The sequence below is a fragment of the Lepidothrix coronata genome, unplaced genomic scaffold (assembly GCF_001604755.1).
Source record: "Lepidothrix coronata isolate B3197 unplaced genomic scaffold, Lepidothrix_coronata-1.0 Scaffold111, whole genome shotgun sequence".
Lineage (NCBI taxonomy): Eukaryota > Metazoa > Chordata > Aves > Passeriformes > Pipridae > Lepidothrix > Lepidothrix coronata.
The window spans coordinates 2696856-2721275 of NW_016690291.1; the positions used below are offsets into that span (position 1 = coordinate 2696856).

At 39.0% G+C, this 24420-nt stretch overlaps 1 protein-coding gene and 1 long non-coding RNA gene across 17 annotated transcripts in view; one reads left to right on the plus strand and one right to left on the minus strand.

Annotated features, from left to right (window-relative positions):
* JAKMIP1 (janus kinase and microtubule interacting protein 1) overlaps positions 1 to 24420 on the minus strand; it is a 160313-nt gene that overhangs the window by 1368 nt on the left and 134525 nt on the right. For all 12 annotated transcript variants that reach the window (XM_017824518.1, XM_017824526.1, XM_017824530.1 and 9 more), the window contains 4 exons: positions 22195 to 22272; positions 20412 to 20615; positions 3636 to 3701; positions 1100 to 1144 (listed from right to left, as the gene is read on the minus strand). In XM_017824518.1, the coding sequence (XP_017680007.1) occupies positions 1100 to 1144; positions 3636 to 3701; positions 20412 to 20615; positions 22195 to 22272 (393 nt within the window). The remainder of the gene's footprint in view (positions 1 to 1099; positions 1145 to 3635; positions 3702 to 20411; positions 20616 to 22194; positions 22273 to 24420) is intronic.
* The window catches only part of LOC108502054, a 29039-nt gene continuing 10895 nt past the window's right edge, over positions 6277 to 24420 (plus strand). Inside the window, exons 1-3 of one of the 5 annotated variants that reach the window (XR_001876334.1) lie at positions 6277 to 6654; positions 14282 to 14423; positions 21190 to 21430. This is a non-coding gene — a long non-coding RNA (uncharacterized LOC108502054). The remainder of the gene's footprint in view (positions 6655 to 14281; positions 14424 to 21189; positions 21431 to 24420) is intronic. The other 4 variants (XR_001876335.1, XR_001876336.1, XR_001876337.1 and 1 more) reach the window with 4 other exon arrangements.

Here is a 24420-nt window from a genome sequence, read left to right on the forward strand (position 1 = left end):
ACTTAATGTAAGGTAAATATAATAGTTTTTTGGAGTAACTATTGTCATCATGCTTCTTCATCATACAGTAGTTGATAGCAGTTTCAAAGATGTTGATTGAACGCATGTCCTACTCTAAGGAGATTCCATGAGCATAATTCACAACAGATTTAAAAGAAGAAAAAACTTGGAAAAATTGTAAAGATAAAAGCATTGTGTATTATCAGTTAAAAACAAAACAAAAAACCCCCAACAACAGTAACAACACAAACACTGTATAATATTCAATAGTTTTAAACCACAGCTTAATTCTCTGACAGATTGTTGTTACCATCCTTACTGAAAGGCAGTGTGCAACTTGCATTGCTCCAGGGAAGAGGACTGGGACTTATTTTCTAAATTGTGTTTCCCTCTTGTTCTCTGTGAAAGGTGAGCACTGCCACTATGGCTCCTGCTATAGCTGAAGAAATTCACTCTGTCCTTTGCATTGAGCTGAAAGGATCAGGATGCTGTGGAAAGGACAGCAAGAATGATGGTAGTGTCGCAAAGGAGAGGCACAGAGGTTTTTTACCCTCACCCCTTCCATGTTGCACTGGCACACAGGGGGCAGTCACATTGTAACCTTCACATCACCTCATAGAAGGGAAAATAGGTCATTATTTCCTAAGTGATTTCATGGCCTCAAAGATCTTGAGGAAGTAAAAAGAACTCCTTTTTTTTTGCATGGGTGGTGATGCTCACAGGACTTTTTAGGAAAAAAAATTGAAAACCGATGTTTTGCCGCTTCTCCATCCAGCGTGATAGAAGGCAGAATCCTACAGCAATACCTGAATTTTGAGACAAAATGTACCTGTGTTGCAGAAATGAAAAGCACCCACTGCAGTTACAGCAGTCAGCATCTTAGAATGCAAAATCATTTTTCATTGAAAACCCAATGACTTTCTGCAGAAGTCTAGGGTGGAAAGCATCCAAGTTGGATTTTATAGGGGACTCTTCCTCTCTGTGCAACCAAAACCAGTATGCCCTTCCCTATGGTTTCAGAGTCTTACAAACAATTCTCAAAATATGGCAAAATCTAAGAGCTAAAAATTGACTATGAAGAAATATAAAGAATACCAACCACACATCTTGGCTCGGTTGTGTCATCAAGGCCACAGAATGAATGCTAGTGAAAAAAACAAAAAAAGGAACAAAAACTATAACATAAGATCAAAAGAAAATGAGGAAAAAAGAAAAGAAAGAAGATGTAAGATATGTAATATAAAATCCAATGACATTACAGCAGTTAGTGTTATATCATTAATTAAGTTGATCTGAAAGAAAGATAAAGTATACCGAACCTACTCTAAAAGGGGCACAAAATTCAGCATTTGAGCAGTTCTACAGTGGTAACATCTGTGGACTATTCAACTTGAGAAATACTAGGCTTGGCTTTGTGCATCACTTAGGGAAGTACCTATAATTACACATGTGAAAACTGTCCTAAACCAAGACTTACCAAGCCCAGGACACAAACTAAGTGCAGCTAAAATGGTTAAGAATCGCTTATGAGAAAAGCATGATGTGTTTAAACACCACTTGTTCCTCATATTTCAACTCATAGACTAAAATCGAGATTTTACATTTTTCTTCTGTATCTCCTTTAGAAACAGGACAGTTTGCTGAAGAATCTACAGGGCAGAAATACTGCCATCCTTGTGTTCTGATTTGACATAAAACTTAAAAATGGTGCATTGCCCTTAGCTACCCCCAGTGATGAGGCTCAGATATTGTGCTCAGTATCAGTAGCATGTAGGTGTCAGTCTGTGCCCTTTGACGCATTAAACCTTAAGAAGAACAATAAAGTAAAAGTATATCATTCACTGATTCCCTGGCAACATAAATTTTCCTTTGGTCAATCAAATTCAGAATGGGATTTAATCCCAAGGAAAACAAATAATTCAAATGTAATACAGGTAAAAAGAAGTGCTCCACCCATTTAGAAGTTGAAGGTTAATAGAAAAAGATGAAGCTTTTCTCAGGTCTCTTGCTAATGCAACATTAAGGCAAAGAGGACGTTAATCATTTTAACTCATTACCAGCTTTCTGCTAAGCTTGCGATTAAGCTGTTTCTTTTCTGATGCTTTTTTCCATCCATCCAGCTGGTGAACCAGTAGAGATAATGCTATCCTCCATTTTCAAAATTATCAGTCTGTCTAATCCAATACCTAATTTGTAAACTGTAATGGCAATGACTTAAAGGCTTATATTTGGGCAATAGCAACATCCAGAGATGTTGATGTTTTAAAGTAGGTGGATAAACACTAATATTTGAAGTAATTAACATGTGGAAGTATCATCTATCCCTCAGCATTTCTCTGCTTTGATATGAGACATCACTGGCTGCTAGGCAGGAACAGCTTCAGCTATACAAGCGGTTTGGGGCAGAAAAGGGCAAAGGCAGCAAAAGAGCCTTTCTTGCAGTGGATGATTCCTGTGCTTCTCTGCTAGTGAAAACAGCAGCACCCAGCACAGTTTCTCCTGGCTCTTCTCCCGGCTCTTCCACAAACTCAGCTGGATATCACGGTTTAAAAAGTGCAGGACAAGGTACAGCAAAGGGGAGTCAACTAATGTGGGAGCATAAGGGACCAAGGAAGATGCTGAGGGAATTGGATTAGTTGCTAGAAGTGCAATAACCCCAGAGGGTGACACTGGGAGGACAGATGATGGGACACTGGGACTGAAGGGTGAGGAAGAAACCTTTCAACATCCAGTGAGCTGGTCCCCAAAGACTCTCTCAGTTCTGCAAGACCCACTGACCTCTTTCAACTCTCATCTTTCACCGCATTCTCATCCCAAAAGAAAAAAAGTTATTGAAAACTCCACTAACTTCTTCATTCAGCCTACCAGTGTGTTTATGTAGGATTAGGTATCCATAAATGCTGGAGAAAATTAACCTGAGATGATGTAACTCGTGTTGGGATCTAGGCACTGATTCAGCAAAAGTAACAAGCTAAAACACTTTCCTGGGGCCTAGAGAAAGACCCATTGTCATCCCATGCCCTGCAGAGCAGTCTAAACTTCACAGACCTGGGAAACTCCTGAGCTGATAGCCCATGAACCTTGGGCCATCCCTTGCTTGGGAACAACAGTGACACAAATACATTTGCTGTCTCGAACTTTGATCAGAGCTTTTTCAAAAGACAAGAAAATTTGGACCCAGGATATTAATTTGTTTCTATCTTAAAGTAAGAAATATTCTGGATTGTAAATTATGTCATAGGCATTTTATTAATTTTGTTTTAATTTTCAGTACTTAAAAGTTCGGCAGAGCAATGATACCCAAACAACAGCGCTGAGCTAACCAAATCTGTTAGAGACAAATCTTTATGTTCTTTCTTGACCTAAACATCATCAAATCCTCCCCCTACTAGTCTAGTGTCTCTCCAGACCCCTCGATGCCTTCCTGTAACTGACAAAAGATCTGGATAGGAAATGGTTTTGAGCAGATTAGAGAAAGACCATCATTTCACACAGCAATGGCTTGAACTCCAATTTTATCTTGCTTTAAAAATAGATTTAATGATACAAGGTTAAGGAGTACTAACATCAATGCAACAGAGAAAAATAAATTTGTAGAGAAGAAATCCATTGGTGCTGCCCAGAATTTTATTTACCTTTTCCTCAATTTCTTTGAGTTGCCTCTTTTGAAGCTCTATTTTATCTTCTAGATCTCGAATTCGCTGGAATAGAAAAAGCAAAATAGACATTATTATATCTAATTTGAAAAGTATATGAATCAAAAAGATAAGAAATAGGCTAAAAATAAAGAGAATAAGTGCCCATTATTAATGTAACACTATCTATACAGTTATATTAGGCGTGTCCCTGGCAGGATTGCTCCGTGTCTCCATGAAACCATGGCATTTCAAGCAAGCTGCGTGTTCAGAACATCATGTTTACTCATTACCACTCATTAATCATAATTTTAACATATATACACGATTCCAATTAGCACCAAAATTCTTAGAAGTACAACATTACTTTCTCTGCAACCGCCAGACAGTCAGCAGATTACTTTCTCTGCAACTTACCTAGACAGTCAGCAGATTACACTATTATATATCCTTTTAACTCCCTATTTTCTTTTCCTATAAAACATAACATGCTTCTGGCGTAGTCATGCTATACCAGACAAAAACAGAACACTCAGATTTTCAGTTCATCACTAAGGCACCATCCAAAGATTCAGCTGTGTCCTATCACCTGTTACCTCCCACCAGAGCCAGAGGGAATGTTTTCTTCAGTATAGCTCCCCATATTTTTAAGGATTTTTCTTGTTTGGTTTCACAAAGATTCTTGTAAAGTATGACTCGTGTTGGCTGCACATATCTTAGTTCCTTTTCTATATCACATAGAAAAGGATTTGCTTTGTTTGCTTTATATAAGTTATGAGTATTTTTTATTTTTCCTTTAATTTTGGGTGGCTTCTACAATTCAGATGCATTTTATTACACTTTTAGTACCATTTACTTGTTACGGTAGGTTTATTATTTATTAAAGTAGGACTCTCCTACTAACAGTCACTGGATATCAAAGAGCAACTTTATACAGTCAGCTTTTTTTCAGGATTAACTGTCCAATCTCAGTCTGGCCTACAACAGCTAAGGTTGCTAACAGTTCCTGAACTTGGGAAGACAAATTATCTCCTCCTCTAACGTGAATGGCATAGGCCAATAAAATTAATGTAGCTGCTGCTGCACCACACACAAGTTATTTTATAACTCCCAAATTGATTTGAACAATTAATATCTCTTTCAAAACAATATCCAGCCATTACTTATAAACCTCTGCATATCAGGTGATGTTGGTAGTTGCTTACCTGCATTCAGTTCAAAGACCTCAAATAGTGGTAAGTGCCCCACACTCGTGGTAGCCCAGGATAGCTGCAGCAAGGTAGCAACTGATCCAATGACCAAACTGGTTTGGAGAACCTCAGAGCTTGGCTTGAAAATTTCAAATCTAACCTGGAACTACTCCAAAAATGAGGTACACACAACCCTGGAGTTCACTTTTCCTAGGATATACTCCTCCACACAAATATTGAAGAGAGGCCACGAGCAAAAAAGTTTTGTTATCGTTGCTGGTATTTCAAAATGAAAGATTTTACTTAAATGACTGATTTGGAAGTTACACAGTCAGAGTACGTGAATCAAAATCTCTGCTATATCATACTGCAGTGGTCAAAGATTTCCTCAGTAAATATACAAACCAACACAAACCAGATTACCCTTGTGTGACATAATGCATGCAGCTTTCCTGACAGTAACAAATGCCCCGAGCACAGCTGTATTAATTTCACTTTTCCTCTATTACATTTGAATTGATTTATACTTCATCTACTCCCTGCTCAAGGCAAGCCTATCTCTCAAGTGATCATTTTTATAGATGGTGTGTACCAGGAATGTTACAATCTCTGTAAAAAACCATGGGATGAGAAGCAGGCAGATTTAATCACCTCTGAGATCTCTAGTTCATGAGGTTAGACTCCTGTTTCTCTCATCGTCATTTCAGTTATGCTGATTCCTTCTTACAACCACATCCCAGAGCTGAGTGACAGACTTCAATTCTCTGGGGGTTGTGCTATGCTCTGTGGTAAAATTTAACTGTAGTGAGATAAGTGGCTAGAAGTAACATTTTTAAATATCATTTTCATCTTCAAGATTTATCATGTGAGATATTTTTTCAATAACTGCTGAGAGTTTGCCTTCAGAAAAAAAGGAAAAAAAAGAAGCCATCAAACATCCGGTGGCTTTCTCACCTCAGGGTTTACAGCAAGGGTTCCTTTATAAAAGAACAAGTTAATTAGGATAAGATGACATTTTTAAGATTTAGGAATTCTGTTAACTAAGTAAAAATTGAGATGTTATTATGCCCTTATGAATTTTTAATCTTTTCAAAAGATTACAGCTATTCAGCTGTTCTCTAAAACTATTCAGAATGGTTCTAAAAAAGGTCTGAGGCTTCTATTCTCCAATTCCCACCCATAACCCATAAAAATAGTTAAATTTTGGGAGATGAAAGATAGAGAATAGTTTTAAGTTGAAGAAATATACGCTTTCCTAAAAATCAGTTTAAATACAAAGACAATCTACCAATTGAAAGGTAAAACTCAAAGGGTTGAATTTCTTAGCAGTGAAAAATCTACAAAATACCCTCAAACCAACTAGATTGATATCAGTAAGGCAGATTGTGCTGAGTTTGGCTGCAGTAGAGTTAATTTTCTTCATAGTTACTAGTATGGGCCTATGTTTTGGATCTGTGCTGAACAGAGCGTTGATTACATTAATAGAGATGTTTTTGTTATTGCTGAGCAGGGCTTACACAGAGCCAAGGCCTTTTCTGCTTTCCGTATTGCCACGCTGGCAAGGAAGTTGAGGGTGCCTGGGAAGCTGGGAGGAGACACAGCTGGGACAGGTGACCCAAACTGACCAAAGGGATATTCCAGACCGTATGACATCACGCTCAGTATATAAACTGAGGGGAAGAAGGAGGAAAGGAGGGATGTTTGGAGTGATGGTGTTTGTCTTCTCAAGTCACTGTTATGTGTGACGGGGCCTTGCTCTCCTGGAGATGGCTGAACACCTGCCTGTCCGTGGGAAGTGGTGAATTAATTCCTTGTTTTGTTTTGCTTGTGTGAGTGGCTTTTGCTCTTCCTATTAAACTGCCTTTATCTCAACCACGAGTTTTCCAGCTTTTACCCTTCCAATTCTCTCCCCGATCCACTGGTGGGGGAGTAAGTGAGTGGGAGCGAGGCTTGGTTGCTGGCTGGGGTTAAACCCCCACAGTCCTTTTTGGTGCTCAACACTGGGCTTGAGGGGTTCGAGGTAACAGTGGGTTTGATTGGAATGCACTAGATTGAATTTATTGCTGTTAGTGATGTTTACCTAGTAATCAGCAGGCTCCTGTGTTTGCTATGAGGTTTGCTTTCCTGACTGTGTATTAGAGCCTACTGCTCGTTGGTGGCCACTTTTTTCTTTTTCTGCCTGCTGTAGTGCTGTACTGCTTATCACCTTACTGAATTGGGCCTGGGAACGTTCTGATAACAGCCACGGCTGTGGGCATGGCCTGGCAGGAGGCCAGGGCATCGCTGCTGTTTCTGTGCTGCTGTAGTGGACACAGTGGATATAGTCAGTAGAGCAGACTATTTACAGGTATACATGTGTATCTGTAGAACTGTTCTGGACTTGCAGCACAAGGATAATATGCTGAAGGCAGGTGGCTGCTGCTTAAACAGCTTGTATTACTCTTCTATGAGTGGAAATCACAATGACAGAATATTTACACTGCAAATCAGTAAGATTTCGTAACTAACTTCTTTACTACAGAAATTAAAAATTCAAACCTAGACAGATTCTAAAACACAACCTTGGGCCGGAATTTTTCATTGAGTATCAAAGCTTGGAGTTGTTTGCTCCTAGTTGTTTACTTGCTCCCCCCTGGAGGATTATCCAGGAGGATGAAGTGGGCGTAGCTATTCCCATCAATATCCTCTGATTGCTCAGGGACAGCACTGGAAGATAACCAGCCTGGTTCAGCTATTTATATATCCTGAAAAGTCTGATATAACTCATTTATTTCCATTTAACTGCAGAGATGGTCTTAAAAATATATAAAAGTTTATGCAATTTATTGGCTGGAAAAAAAAATATTTACACCTGCATAGAGTATTTAACACATAAAAATAACAATTTCCCCTTATTGTACCTTTCTACATTTACAGCATTATCTTGATCACGAAGATAATGATTTCCAAAACATGACTTTAAAAAATACACGTAAAATATATGCAGCAATCGGAGTTGTAAAAAAGAAGTATCTTCTAGAGGTAGCAAGAGATGTTTACCAGTCAAAGGTTATATTAAACTACCAAGAAGGGAATCACACAAAAGTTACAGATACTAATTAAGACCAAAGGCAAAACTGCTTGAGGCTCTGTCCAATAAACAGTCTTTACATCTTTATCTACTGTTCCTTTTATTTGCAAGAATTACAAATCAAGAAGCTGTGGACTCTCAGATTTTCAACACTTGATTAGATGCTTTCAGAGAATTCTGATTTGTTTATGTTTGCAAAAGCGTGACTGTGACAACAAATCACGTATAAGTATTTCATTGTTATCAAGAAATTCTACCTGCTTTCATGCTTCAGGGTATAAATTGATGATCAGTAAGTCAAGCTTTTCCTTCTGTGTCATATAGAGTTATAACAATTGCGATATTAAAAATGCATTCAGTTCTAGGCTCACAGGAACCTTGCAGTGTAAATCCAGTACCTTTTCAACAGCACAAAAAAAAATATTAGGAAGCAACAAAATTGACTCTATCTTGCTCCCAAAACTTTGATAAGTCTCAGTTGAAAAAAAAGCCACAGGTTGTTCTTAGGTTTATTTTCTTTTTTAAAAAGAAAGGGATAGAACATATGGATAGTGGCCACAGTCAAAGCGAGGATTAGGGATGATGGACTCTGCTGGGTTCTAGCAATTCCCGTGTTCCTACAGTTAATAGCTGCCCCTCGGTCACACAAGTGCACCTTTTTGGGACTGACAGGATTTATGAGAATAACGCTGTTTTGTCAAATCATGGGGCCATGCAATGGAATTACTGTAGGCAGACAAAGAGCCACAGTCAGGCAAAAGTAGAGTAATGGGAATGCAACCATGGAAGAGAGCAGTGCAAACATAAGGGACAGTTTCTTAACACTGCCCACCTCACCCACATTCAGAACCAACCTGCCAAAATAATGAACACTAATTTGTCATTGATTTTATTACAATGTCAAATGAAATCTCATCACAAAACTACTGGATGATGGATGTTACATTTGCAAATACTCCCTGTAAATGCCCTCACTCGCATGGAGCTTCCCCGAGTTTCAAAAGAGGTTGGACAAGCATCCATTTCAGTATGGCAAGCACCTACTAGATAAAAAAATCATTCTTCTACTGGCAATGAAGTTTGCTGGCACTTCCGAGTAAGTGCTCACAAGCAGCCAGAGCACAGCAGGGGCTGAGGGCCGTTCCCTGTGCAGAGCTATCAGCAGATGGCTCTGCTGGCCAGGCTATGCTGAACAGCAGCAGCTCCAGCTCTGCCAGGAGAGGGGCTCAGCTCAGAGATCCACTTGCACTGCCAGACAGCCACAGAACAAAGATGCTAAAGATGCCTTACTTATTACTTAATTGTAATTTGTAATTACTTAATTGTAATTTGAACAGACTTTTAAGTTCTGTTATAAAATCTTTCTCAGTAGTAGTTACATATGAACCTATACAAAGGCAGGTGGCAGAGCTATAACCCTGAAGGACAGCCTAAAAATGGTAACAGTTAGGTAAGAGAGTGCACATCCAGAAAATTCAGACAACTAAAGCACACTTTTCCTTTGGAAGTCTGTAACACAAAGGCAGGCAAAGACTGCCCCTAACATGGCACTACAAATGACATTACTGAATAGTCATAAAAGGGAAGTTTACCATCAGTCAACCACAGTTGTATAAATTATACATTCTCTGACTGCAGTTCTCTCCAATCTCTAACTCTTGGAGAGATCCCAAACACAAAGGGCAGCCAAACTGCCCCAAAAACGAGAAATAGACATTTTTCTCAGCAAAAGATTCCTAACGTGAAGAAGATTCCTCCTAAATGCTCGTAACCCTCCATTTCCTTTCAGCTCATGACGGAAAGTTCATCTTTCTGGGAAACAGGATACACTTTTTGAAGTGCAATTATTCACTTAAGCAACTCTCTTTGGTAAACTTGGATGGCAAGTGCCTTCCAGTACTGTGAGAGAAATTAAGACAAGTCAGCTCTTCTTTTCTCAAGTAGCAGAGGGTTGACACACCAAGATGGGACTAAAAATTCCTACTCCCAGCTGTTCTGACCTTCCTAAAGAGTGTGAGTCTTTAAGTTTGCATGAAGTATGGTACCTGAACCGGCCTCAGTAGGACCAATTCAGGTGTCTCTTCACCTACAGATCCATTTTCCCCATAGTTGGAAAATTTCCCTATAGATTTTTGTTTTCCAAATGCATCCAAACTCAGCAAAAGGCTAGATAACTTTAGATGCAGATTCATTATTTTCATTACTCCCTTGTACAAGGTGCAAATAAAAAGGAAAAATTCAGTATCTAAAACTGAATTGAAGGCAAAGAGTTCAATGTAATCATATTAATACATTGACAGTGGAGAATCAGACAGGTACTGATTTCAAAAGGGAAATTTCAATAATTTTTGCATGGTTTGCCTCCTGTGGCTATACTGCAACCTCAAGGTTGCAAGCCACATGTCTGGGAGATCTGAGGAATCAAATTTTAGGTGAAATGTAAGCAGCAAGATGGTGGATGTATGCTTGGAAATATTAATCTACTTTCACTAACAGAAATATTCCAATAACGCAGGCTTAGAACACTCAGCTTGCTGTTTAGTCAAAATTAAAATATTGCTCTACTGAAAAAAAAAAAAGGTTAACGGCATTCCAACGTAAAATACATGAAGTATGTGTGCCCAGCTTGTGTTATAATAGCAATCTATCTACATTAAGTACCATTGCCATTAATATAGTGCACTGGAATTAATGGAATTCCTTCTGCTGAGCTCAGTGAGCCCTGGGTTGCAGTCTCAGGGCTATCATTTTTATGCTGGAGGCAATATATCAGCCCAGCAATGATTTGTCATCATTTTGAGAGTCAGACATGGGAGGAACTTCAGCATTACAAAGGAAAAAAATTGATCTGAGATGTATTGAAGTGCCTCACTACTTTACAATGCTAGGTACAGATTTCCTCCACCAGGCAACCAAAATGTGCACATTTCCTCATTTGGTTAAGCTTATCTTCCATGCTACCACAAATTTGGATGAGAAAGGGACTGTGTCACTCTACAATTATATGGTGCCTCATGCACATTCTGGGTTTTCTTTGACCTGATCTGCCAGCTCAGATAATTTTTTTTAGTAGCAAATACAGACTCTAGGAATTTCTGTTTTCCATTTACTGGACAGTGATGCAAGCTAGATGAAGTAGACTTCTTCATCCAAGCCTTTCATTCTCTCCAATTCACCCACAGTACTAGCCAGCCATTTACAGTCCTGAACCAACATCTTGGATGGCTTCAAATCCTCAAGGAGCTTTGTCAAATGGGGAAAAATCTATCAGGAAAGAAATTTGTGTGACATGACCACACGATCCTTCACGTAGGTGTCAAACTGCGGAACTGATGTTCTTGTTTCCCAGATAAGTGTGTAAGTAAAGAGCCCATCTGTACAAATGTTTTACACACAGCAATATCAAGATCAATTTACCTACCTGCAAAATATGCTCTTTGCCATGCTACAGTACTTGTGAAAACACAGGAATGTACTAAACAGGGGGTTTAGAAATTACCTTAACAGTTCCTGTGACACGCTCTTATTGGATTTACATTCACCAGCAAATCCAAGAAAACAATTTGATAATTTTAGCACAAAGCAGACCAAGAAGGATTTGCTAAGCTGCTTAGAGCCTCGGCTCTGAAATGTTGCAAAGGTTCAGGTTAATGTACGTTCACAGCATAGGCACCATTGGTGGACTGTATCTGACATGAACCAGGTTTTGACTCTCTGAAGCCATCTTATGATCAAGAACATATCTCATTCTGCAGCAAAATTTAGCATGGGAAATATTTTATCAATTTGACAAGGGGAAGAATCAGTAATTTTTCATTATATCATTATTTTAAGCAGATTCTCATCACTACTAAGACACAGGTATGTAAGATCTTTAATAATGTGAACAGCATAACTATGTTACATGTATGAATTTAAACAAAGATGAATATAAACTGACTTGCCTTTAGCTATTATTCAAATTACTAAAGTGATGGATAAAATTCCTTAATGAAAATATTTCTTGGGAGTTTTTAAATCTAATGTATTTTAACAGATGTTTAAAAGCCTGTACTGTTTTAACAATTCAACTTGCATAGGAAATTGTCGCATGAGTTTACTTAAGCTGTTGAATCTGCTACTGTAAGGGGTTTGGATTCGGGACTCCAAATGTTCCCTTTAGTTCTATATTCCTAGAATGTGATTTTGCATAGTGGTCATAAGGAAACAAAAAAGCCCACTGCAACAGAATTATCTTAAGTTATGTTTGTTGCCATCTTGCTTTACTTTAGGAATGAAAACCTAATGTAAATTTTAGCCAGTTGAATACGATAATAAGAGATTATTTTGGATGTACTGTATCTCTCTGATCCTCACCAAGATTTCCTTTACACAGCAGGTAAAAATTTTATTCTTTTCTATGTTCTGTAGTCTCAACCATAATAATCCAATTAATAGTTACTGACGTAGAAGAATTGTTCTTGTTAATCTTTATTATGCATTTGTAGCTTCTTTATTTGCCTTCCTGAGGAGAATGAACCTTTTAGCAGCTGCACCCATTTCTCAGCATATGTATTCAATCACATTGATCTTGATAGTAAATTACTGAATTTTATAAATACATTTAGACCAAAATAACTATCTGTTATAATCTGGTATCAAAATTACTCTATGTATGTAATATTTACTAGTAAACTCAATTCTTTTTTTAACAGAGTCTTTTAATTTATGTTACAACATACATTGATATCTAAAAGAGGAATATCAGCAGTCCTATTGTTTTCATTGGGGAAAAACAATAATTTAAGACATACTAGACTTATATCTACACAGAATAGCTATGCTAAGTCTATGTGAACTCAGAAGACAAAACACATTCAACATCTTAAAACTGACTCCTTGACAGCCTAGGCAGATTATCAGACAGGAGAAAAAACCAAAAAACCCTCAATCACACTTTGTTTAGGACAAAGGGAGCAGACCTTTCAGATATACTTTGTAGGTATCACACCAGTCCTGCTATCATCACTTATTCAGACAAGTAGCAGCACTAAGGCAGCTAGCAAAGCAGATACGGTTAAAGATATACAGAAAACATGCATAAGGAAACACTGTAAGACACACATAGAGCAACTATTAAAGTTAACTCTCATCTGCCATGCAGATCTCTGAGAAATTACAGTTTATTGTGACATTGTCATTATAGCAGCAATGATGCCCTGAAAGACTCAGTGTTCACTCCTGCATGACAAATCAATACCACAGGTCGACTATGATTAGCCCAGTCATGATGTGCTTGATGAATATTGATGACAGTTATACAGCTGTGATATTAGATGCCTTTAAGAGCAATTCATGAATATAAAAAATGCATTATCAACAGTAATCTATTAAATTTTGAACAACAAAGCACAGACGATTAATACTAAGCAAGCACTAGTAACTGCAAAAAAAAAGAAATAAAAATCAGTGGTTGCCCTACGTGGTCCTCTTCACATATAGTTGCACACAAATAGCTGGGAATTAACTTCTAGAACTTTAACACTTCAGATTTAAAATAAAAACATTACACCATTGAATCTATGTAGATTTGGAGATAAAATGATCTGAGTCTCCCCAATTATTATTATGTAAGTAAGCTTACTAGTAATACTTCTACCTGCTTTCTAAACTGTGTGACACAGCTGTGGGATTTTGATCAAGGCAACTTGCCAGAGAAGTGGTTGTCTTTGATTTGTTCTCTCTGTCACAAAGCATTGTGCCAAACAGGACAAATTTAAGACAACTCCTCCTCATGCCTATTAATGAGGTACACTGAGCAGAGCATCCTCCCTCGCTCTCTCCCTCCCAGTCAAACATTAAACCTTAATAATTCTCCTTGGGTAAAAAATAGATGGTCTATCAACCATAACAAATTACACAGCAAAGGGGAGCAGAACAACTGCTGGATTTATCCAAGCTTTGCCTGAATATCTGTAGTATATCAACTGGCAAATCTCAGGTTCCTACTTCACTCTGGCAATTACCTTATTAACAATTCTTTTTCAAATGAAGATTTAAAAAAAAAAAACAAAACAACCAAACCCACCAAATATGTATTCTAAATGGCTGAGCCAATATGATTTTATAGATATGGTGACATCCAACCCCATGGATATATAAACAAGCTACTCTCTCAGTGTGAAAAAGTTGTCCTACCTATGAGACAACAGAAGAATTCATGGAGAAATGCCATGGGCTACAAGAAAACATTTAATCCCTGATGACACACCAAGCCCACTCCTTCCACATAGATTTTTAAGCAGTCAGAACTTCACTCTTCAGGTCAGAAAAAAATTAACTAAGAAACTTAATGAAGTAAATTAGTTTGTTATTTCTCAATTTCAAGCTATATTTTGACATTTCAGGATGAAAAAAGACACTGCTACTTCTGACTTTTCCTTGGTGTCCATGAAAACAGTGCCTGAGGCACCACATCAACAGTGAATCCTTCTCCATGGCAGTGACACAGAGAGGTCAGTTCTGATTTAAACCTGCTGTCTCCTAAAGGTATGCCTTCTTCTAGTAAAACATGCAAATAAAGTGGTAGTTTCTGCTTTTACTACTGATGAATAATCTGGTCATGGGAGTAAATGATCTAGTTTAAAGAAAACATAGCAAAAATATTTACAACTATATTCCACCCATTTAAAGTTGGAATTTTGTTGACTTCATCAGTCCAAAATCTTATATTCAGGTCTGGAACTGAAGCAATTGTTTTTTTTAGTTTGTAAAAGTGAGTTTCACCCAAGAATATTCTAACTCAAGTTAGAATAAAACACCCTCATCTTAGTACAGTACTACGGTGCAACTCAGAGAAAAAAGTTCCACACTTTCTGATGACACAATGAGCTAATATATCTTTTTTTTTTTCTTACAATTTTATACAAAGATAAGACTACTGTGGGAAATTACTGGATTATATTAATAAAATCTATCTCTCATATCCTTTCTGACTGGCAGTAACCATTTTTGGAACTGAGTGTGTGTCAGTCTGCTGTTCTTCAAGGATTTTCTAGCTTCTCTTTGGATTTAAGATAACTTCAGATGAAATTCAAATAAATTATATTTCTCTTATAAATTTTCTTCATGTTTGAATACTGCCAACAGTACAATTTGAATTAATCTATCCTAATTTAAAGCCTGCTTCTGATGACTTTTGACAGTTTCATACTCCAGAAGCAGCTACAGTAAAACTAACAGGAATATATTTAGGTTTTTACTTTATTTGTTTTATGTAAAGCATAATTTGACCTTTAAATATTTACTAGTTTCAGCAGATAACTGCAATATAATTTTAAGGTGTACTAACCATTATGCTGTGTGGATTTTTTGTGCTAGGTTTTTTGGGGCAGTTTGTTTGTTTGTTTGTTTGTTTATTTTTTATATTTGAGTTTACTTCATTAGGAAGTTGATATCACTGCTTCAGAAACATGTTGTATTGCTCCCTTTGAAATATCTTCTCTCAGAAATGGATTTTTTCTCTCCCTCTAGAAATTACTTAGCATCGTATATATACATAAAAAATTATCCTTCTTAGCAGAACCTGCTAATAATGACCTTCAAATTTTCCAAAAGCACAAAAGTCAGGCCACTGCACTGAATAGAGCGTAAGTGTTACTTTTAAATGAAGTCCTGCTAAAAATAAGCCAGACATTGATTTATAAAAGCTTATAACAATGTAGAACAGTGAGACATTTTAGATGGCAATATACACAGGAATGGTGGTTGAACTGCACATACCCTATTGCTAGAAGCAAATATCACAAGCTGCTCATGACAGATTTTTAATTAACATATATTACCTCCTCCAAATAGAGAGGATAGTGTAAAACAAAACACCTTCTCTGACTTAGGGAGTACTGCCAATATGCTTCAGCTGAGGATCTGTCCCTCAGACCTGCAAGCTGCACTCTGGGTTTAATAAAAGCATTTTGTGCCTTAGCAAGCAGATCTAGTTACACAGAGGCCTGGTTTGGCTCCACAGAGGCCTGGTTTCCTTAATCCACCATGGGTATACATAAATGGTTCCATTTATATACTAATGAACAATAATAATGTGGGACCATACACGCACCCAAGATGAACAGACCTACCAATGCAATACAGAGCCTTATATCCTAAAATATATTTATTTCACCGGAACAAAGTCAATACCGAGTGGGTAAGAACTCAGGCTTTCCACATGGACAAAGAAGCTCCCATAAAGCAGCACAGGCTCACACTTGGGCAACTGTTTACCCATTTTCTTATGCACTTCCCTGCCCCTTTCAGATGGTACATTCCCCAGGAAGTACATTTACCAGCTCTGTAAAACCAGCATCTCACATGCTAAATCCTCAAAGTCCCTGCATGAAGCAATTAATTATTAATAAACCCTGCAGACCAACCTGCAGCATTCATCACGTGCCTTACCATTTCTGCACCCTGCAAGTACAGTCAAGGATTATTTACAGGCAGAAGGTAGAAATTCCTCCTTCTCCATCATCAGAATTTCTTGAACCCCCACTCCATGTCTGACACAGAAATTCTGACTCAGAGAAGGTTTTTGCTAGCATACCAGGTGTCATGGTTTGAGATCTCCAGAAATCTAATTCCTTAGTCTAAGCCCCCTCTCACATCTCAACCTAATGTGGGATGATTTTTTCCAGACAAAACACCAGACTCAAAGTGGGGGAAAGGGAATATCTTACAATGACTATACAAATAAATATTATAATACATTATACACACGATCTCAACTATCTCTACCATGACATAAGTATTTAGAATGGATCAGATCTCTTCTCCCCTCCAAATAAGAGTCTAGGAGGGAAGGACAGATCCTTTCTTCAGAGCAGCAATGTCTCTAAGGCAGCAATCTGTCCTTTTCTCATGCAGCAGCTGATGGCTGGATTTCTGCCAGCACTCACGAGGGAGGCCTCCAAGCCTCTCTCAGCCCCTTGACACAGGCAAAGGGGTCTTCCATGGGCTACATTCACCCCAGACAAAGGTCGTTCCACCACGGTCATACAACGAGACACAGGGGGTCTTCGTGACGGTCTGGTATCTTCAGGGGACTCAAGCCCCTTGCAGAGCTTCTGTGCCCTGCCCCAAGATGGCTGCGAGCTTCTTTGTAGCTTGCAGCAAGGGAGGGCCCCAAGGTCAACCTCCACACACTGTCCTGGCTCAGCTCTCAGGACAACCGAGCTTCTTAGCTCCTTTACTCCATTTAGGACTTCTAATCAGTAAGAGTCCACCCTCCTCCATTTTGGAGGGATCTCAAAGAAAGTTCAGGGGAGTTTAGCAGTTCTTACTCCCAAACTACTTCTCTGTAGAACTCAGTTCTCTCTTTCAGCTGCTGCTAGCTCTTTTTCGGACAACACTATGTCTCTCCTGCTTGGCTGTAATGCCTCTGCCGCTTCTTATCTTTTTTGGCTCTCTGCCATCGCTTCTGGACGCTGCTTCTGCCGCTGCTGTCTCTGCTCACTCACGGTGGAGAAAACTTTTTAGCTTAGAGCTGCAGGCACTTAGTCCAGCCTCACACTGTTCCAAGTCCCCGCAGCCCCCTCCCAGCCAGGGGCTGGGGGGCCCCAGAGGCCCCAAGGGGCTCAGAGCCCCTTTCTTCGTGGTGTCAGAACATGGCTACCACTTCTTCACCCAACTACAACTACTTCTCTTTCGTTTGCTTGTGATATGTTTATATTTCACAGAAGCATTCATTGGCTAAAACTTCAAAACTTCCAGGATTACCACCCCCTGGGGGTTACCACTTTCTTAGCTTCAGGGGGAAAACCTGGTTCAAACCACTACACCAGGATAAACAGAGTTGTTCCTTTGAAGCCCTTCTATCAGACAGACCAGAACATAATGGAAGCAAAGAAAAAGGCCTTCTGGAAGTGATCGAACTTCCAAAGTTTCAGAGAATTTGGAGTCTTTAATACACGATTTCTGTTTCAGGGAAAGTTTGAGAGTATTTACAACAAGAAGATTCTGTATTAAGCTTTGTAGGTCCATCATGCTGTCCTATCATTTTCTGTAGCTTCATCTTCTGCAGAGCAAGAGGTATGGTGTGTACTGTAAAGCCACTGCAGACCGTAAAATACGACCAGATCTAGGCTATAGTTTTGAAGTATAAAGTGTGATGGTTGTTTGCTTATGTCACAATGTCAGGAAAACTTCTCATGGCCATAAATACATGAGGAAAGGAGTGGATTCATTTAACAAAGCATCACGGATGTACTATCCTTAAGGTAGCTTCATCCATTCATAAGGATTCTGCCAGCACAAGTATGGTTTCATTTGTGAAATACATGCAGCTTCTGTCATTTGCTAGTGTAGATGAAAGTAATGCTGTGAGAATTAGCCCTCTCATAATCCAGGCAAATTAACTAGCATCTTTGCCTTTCTTTTTCCTGTTTAATAGGGGATGTCTGTGTGGCCATGGGTATGTGTGTGTGTTAAAAATAGATTACTGAAATACTTAGCTCCTTAGTAAGTAGTAGAATTCAGTTCAATGTGCCTTGCAGGGCTGTAACATTAGCATGTCTAATGAGATGGGCACAACATGAAACTCCAATGACACACTATAAAATAGATCTGAAGGCAGGTACATAAACATCCATGGTTATGCTAGCATTTTTGTTTTCTTCTATGCTCATGATATTTACCTTTATGTTGTGAAGCCATCTATGAATACATGAACTGGACTCAAACAGAAGATGTGCTCCAGATGTGCACACTAAATGCTCCAATTGACAGTGAGCAGGCCACAGAACAAATTGGAACTGAGTCCAAGTTACACTCTAGATATGCACATAGTATGGATTTTGAGTTCTCAGGAACAACTGTTTCACTCTACAAATTTAATCCTACTTTTCCCTTTCTATTTGCCAATATTATACAAGCTTAACTTGGAAGCTCTGCATAGGTTCCCCAAAAATACACTCCAGCAGCAGGAGACAGAAAGGCCCTAGCCAATAGCAATCCTTCAGTGTCAAACTACATGCCTAGTGAAAGCAAAGACCAAACTGTATCGTCTGATGTTAAAATCTGAAACTGTATATTATTTAGGTGTGGAGGCATCCTCAAGACACAATGTCATTCATAACCATTAAATGTCATTTGCAAATAATGTTTACCCAACTGGAAAGCACTGCGTTATTGTCCTGAATAAAATACCAGCAGTCTGGCTAGGAAATTGTACTGCCTAAGAGACTGCCAAAAACCTCTAGTCTCACTAATTTTCAGCTACACTAATAACATTAATAACTTCTGGCTCCATTCTCATTTACCAAATTTAACAAGTTTGCTTTCTCTTTCTGACGCTTCTAGTGCCACCTGGTACCTACCTTCTCCAGCTTTCTGTACACCATCACTGGTTACTGAAAATAGATGATACCCATTAAATAAGTTCATCTCTTGGTCTCAGTGTTAGACATTCATCAAGGAGTAAGAGAAAGGAAACTTCTAGGAAGTTAGAGCTCAGATCTAACACTGACACTATAAGCACTTTTCATCATTGCAGGATCACAGCAGTGCTGGGTCACATTACATCACTTTCATCTATATTCATCTACAAAGCCAACCTGAACAGAGAGGAGCTTGAACTAAACTAAAAGCAGTTCTTACCCCAGCACCTGAAATAGCAACAATGTTCTGGACACATCTGCATAGCGCATTTTAGCATTTACAATATATGATTCCAGTTTTGCACAAAAAGTAGCAGCACAACTGGAGAGCAGTCCTCAAAATTTAAGACATTTGCATGCAACTTTCAGAGGTTACTATAGTGAGGAACAAAAATCCTCAGGAACAATTATTTCTGCAGTAGTAATTAACACCTTGAGACATGCAGCTCTCTTCTGCCCCTGAATATTTGCACAGAAAAACTACCAATTCTACCAACAGTAAGTAATTACCACACTTCTATAGGCCAGGACCTTGCCAAATTCAAGTTGTCAATACTTGTCCTTAATGAAGTAGTTTGGACAGACAAGGCTTTTCTAAACTAACATAAGGGTGCAAAAGCTTGTAAATGGCCTCTTAAAAGGCTTCCTATGACTTTCTCTTTTTTATTTATTTAAAAAATTTCACAAATAGCTAAAATAATTGAAAAAGGGGAAAAAATTAAAAACTTGGATTGCTGTAACTGCTGCTTCTGCCTTTCCTCTTTTCATAGCATTATACTCTTGCAACCCTCCATTATGGCTTTTTCTAATTTGGGCCTTAAACTTGCAACACGCTCCCCTCAGAGTCCTGTGGAAGACTGTGTGGTTGTACACACATGAAACAGGCTGTGCAACAGGACCTTGTGGTGAGACAGTGACTTGTTTTGTGTGTGCACCATGCCCAGCGCAACCAGGTCCTAACACCACATCGCTCCTTGGCACGGGAGCTGTACAGAGAATAGACTAAACAGAACTCCACGAGGTGAGGGTGAAGCGATGCTGTTTATGGGCAGTGGCAGCAACCACAGAGATAACACCAACGACAGGGAGGAGAGAGAACCGGGATTACCTGCTGTGCCTGCTGCAGCAGCTCCATTCGCTCGTGCAAGATCTGGCTGTCAAACTCACGGCTCTGCCTCAGGATCTGCCGCCGCACCTTCTCCACTGCAGCTCGCAAATCCTCCCTCTGGGCTTCTGTCAGAGACTCGCTCGCCCGCCTTCCTGGATCCTGCTGCAGGGCATTATACAGCGTGGCTTCCAGCTCCTGGATTTTCTAATGCAACCCAAATCACACACAGACAGGCTGACATTTGAATCCAGCAAGCAAACGACCCACCAACAGCTAGAGGAGAAGGCCAGCAAGCAAAGCTTTAGGCAATAGGGAAGGACAGACACAGACAGGTGGACAGAAAGCGGCAGTCGTGAGCAGTGAGGAGCATTCCACACAGAGTGCACGCAGCCTCCTGGCACTGATTTACACCCAAGCGATGGTTTCCATTCTAGTAAATGATTGATTCGTCTGTTTAAGAAAGATTGAGATGATAGGTCTGCACTCAACACCTGATAAAACTCCAAATCCTGATGCTGAACATAAATTCAATGCAAACTAACAGATTTCCTTCAACTGCAACTGAATTGTTAAGCCATCCTATGAAATAAAAAAACCACATGAAAAACTGTGAATAGAAATCTCACTCTCTCTCTCTCTCTCTGGCCCTACTATCCTGACATTTATGGCCCCAGGTCTACGTCAGTGGCTTAGTTTCAAGTTGCCGTAAGCAATGGAGAGAGGAATACTCGTATACTTGTATATACTAATCCCTCATCCACCTCTTGCTGTTTGCCAGATTCCTAACATGATTCTCATGCACTGGCCAAAACTGAAGTACTTTGCAAAGCAGGAAATACAGGAGAACTTCGCATTCACATGGAGAACTTTATTCCCAAGAGGAAAGAAGAGAATCATGGCAGTGTTTCCCTGATTACTGGGGTTAGTATGATCCTATTAAAAACCAGCATTCAGATTGACAATATTTGGATCAAGAGCATCTGACCACATCCCTTTAGCCCTCATGACACCTTTGTGAGGTAGGTAATTCCATCCATATTAGTGATGCATAAACAGCTGCACAGAGAGGTTAAATGGCTTGCCCAAGGTCACAGTGCTAGAAATAGAGCCTGCTTGCTTTTATCTCTGTTATCTGCTCTGAGCACTAGACCTTGCTTCTTTTCTGAAAACATTTTCCCCAAAAGAAACATTTACAATGTATAAATAATGCTTCAGAACATTGTATGTTGATTTGCTGAAGTCTCATTATTAACAAAGTTGGGTATGCAGTTTTATCAATTCTTAGATAATTCCTAATTGTTGCTCAGCCTGAGAAAAGGCAAAGTTGCAGGTTGCCTTTTGAAAACTAAGAAGGGTAAGGTTGGATGGGACCACGCAGAAAGGAATCCCATAGGAAGAACAGGCATTCTTGATTTAGGATCGGTGAGCAGCAGTAATACTTACAAATGCTTCAGGAAAAGAAATATTAGAAAAGTAATTTCTGGTGTATTCTACTAGTCACAGTTTTTTGCATACATAAACAAGCTCTTCTCATTCGAGATGTAGTAACAATATGTTTATATATCATAGAATAAAAAATGCAATGCAAAAACATTACACTTGTAAGTACTATAACCCGTTTCCTAAGTTTTCATTTAAGTAATAGTTGATTTCTAGTCTGGTAGAAAAAGAGATATAAAGAAAAAAAAGAACCCTATTTATAATTAAAAGAAACAAAACCAAAACCCCTGCATTTTATCAAATCTGTTCAAACAGAAAAATTTAATGACTGTTCTTTTCCTACCATGTAAGCCTGGTCCAGAGCTTGCTTCCTGTAGTCGAGTTCTTCCTCTAAATAACCCTTCTGTTTACTGAACAGGTCCTGAGCAATAATAAAAACAAGGGAGTGTTTGTTCTTTATCCTAATTCATGAAGAATCATAAATGCCATCATTTTTACATAAGCTTTCCTTTTGAAAGCAAATGAAAACCTACAGCAAATGACCACATTCATCCTAAGGATAACTGGAATATCAAATTAACAGTATTAGCACTTCAAATACATGTATTATATTAACAAGTTGTACCTAGAAATTATTGACCTCTACACCAGTGTACAAACCTGCCTGGACCTGACAGAAGTGTACAGAGCAGCAAGAGGTGAATGGGGGTGTGCATGCATGTGATCAATAGCCATAACTTGCACAGGGCAGGACAAGGCAGAGAAAAGAGAAACACAAGTGAGGGCACTTTATGGCTTTTCTGAAAATGTCCCATGCATATCCTTAAGGAAATCATGGGGCAAACCCTAATTTCTGTTGTCTAGCCTGTTCTTCTTGGGAGGAAACATGAACATGCAGGTCTGCAGCTGGGTTCTGCAGCACCATTCTGTGCTGTGCTACTGAAGCAGAAGCAACAACTCGGTCTTCAAGCCAATTTGAAATGGGTAAAGAGAGGTTGAGTGACTAGCTGAAGAGCTGAGAAGTTTTCAAGATGCCTAGGATTTACAGGAATTTTTTATTTTTGTTTTTAAAAATCAAGCTACTCAACTTCCATAGTTATTTCATATACATAAAAATATAAATTCCAAAGACTGGGATTTCAGTGGAACTCGGTATCCAAAAGCATGATGTTGCAAGCAAGTTGTGGACATTCAAATGGTTGTCTGAATAGTCAAGCCTTTAGAGTGTTTTGGATCATGGACTCATAGGATAGTTTGGGTTGGAAGGGACCTCAAAAACCCTCTCATTTCAACACTCACATCATGGGCAGGGACACCTTCCCCTAGACCAGGTTGGGTGATAGCAAGCAGAACATAAAACAGTTATTCAATTTTATTAGCTTTTCTTTCGAGACATGTTTTCACAGTCAAAAAAATTAGCAGTAGACCAGAAAGCAGAGAAGCCCTTCGACTGAATTCAACATTTTCCATCATTCTTTTTTCTATTCAACAATTTTTTTAATATCCTCAACATATAGAATAAATGCCAAATTAAATACATAGGGTTCTTCAGATGATTAACTGCAGCCTTTACTAAAAGTATCAAAAAAATCAAACATTGCTGGTCCAGTTAGTTTTATTGGATGTGGGATTGCCCCGAAGTCACTTATTTGGCCAAATTTTGCCTTTACACACATATGTGGACTTCTGAAAACTTTGCTGTCAGCTACCAGCATAGCATTGACACTGAGTTTGCCTAAGCATGAACCATGATGATGAATCCTCAGTCCAAACATCTACTTTAAAACAAATCTATTCTAATCACCAAATTAATGCTTTGGAGGGGCTCAGAGCATAAAGTGACTACAGATGACCTCCCACATGTTAAGAGCAACCCAGAATTGGTGACAGTAGAAACATATAAGACCAATATTAAAGGACTGAGAGGAATAAGGTGCTCTGTATAAGAAGCATAATATTTATTATTAATTTGTTTTGTAAACTTGCAGTTCTTTTAATTACCTATTAATAAATACTGAAGGAAAAGCCAAAGTCTAAGAAAGGCCTTGATCTTGGGGCTGGAATTTGATTACACACAGATGGGCATCTATAGCTATGATACCCATTTTAGAATATGTTGCTTCAGCTACTGGTCCAGAAGGGCAGGGATCTTCACCAAGTCCCATAGGACATATTTGTCAGCCCCTTGTGGACATCTCCAGAACTCTGAAGAATATAATGTGGCATTAGACGCCATGATTATGCAACTGAATCCCACCTTGACTACCCAAGTGGCATCATTTTCTGATGGGGATGGATTACAGCAACAGCTGGTGGCTGTTGTACAAGATGCAACACCACCGTGAACTGCATAGTAAAGGACAGGCCTGGTCCTGACATGCTTACAGGTGTCTGACACCAGAGAACTAGACTGACTTGCCTGAGACTATAGAGAGGGTCAGATCAGCTCAGTTGAGTTCACCACCAGATCCCAGAAAAGCAACGCAGCTGTCCTGATCAAAAAGGTATGGTAAAAGCTGCCCACAAAAAGTAAGAGGGAAGGAAACAAGAATAGGACCTCAAATCCTTA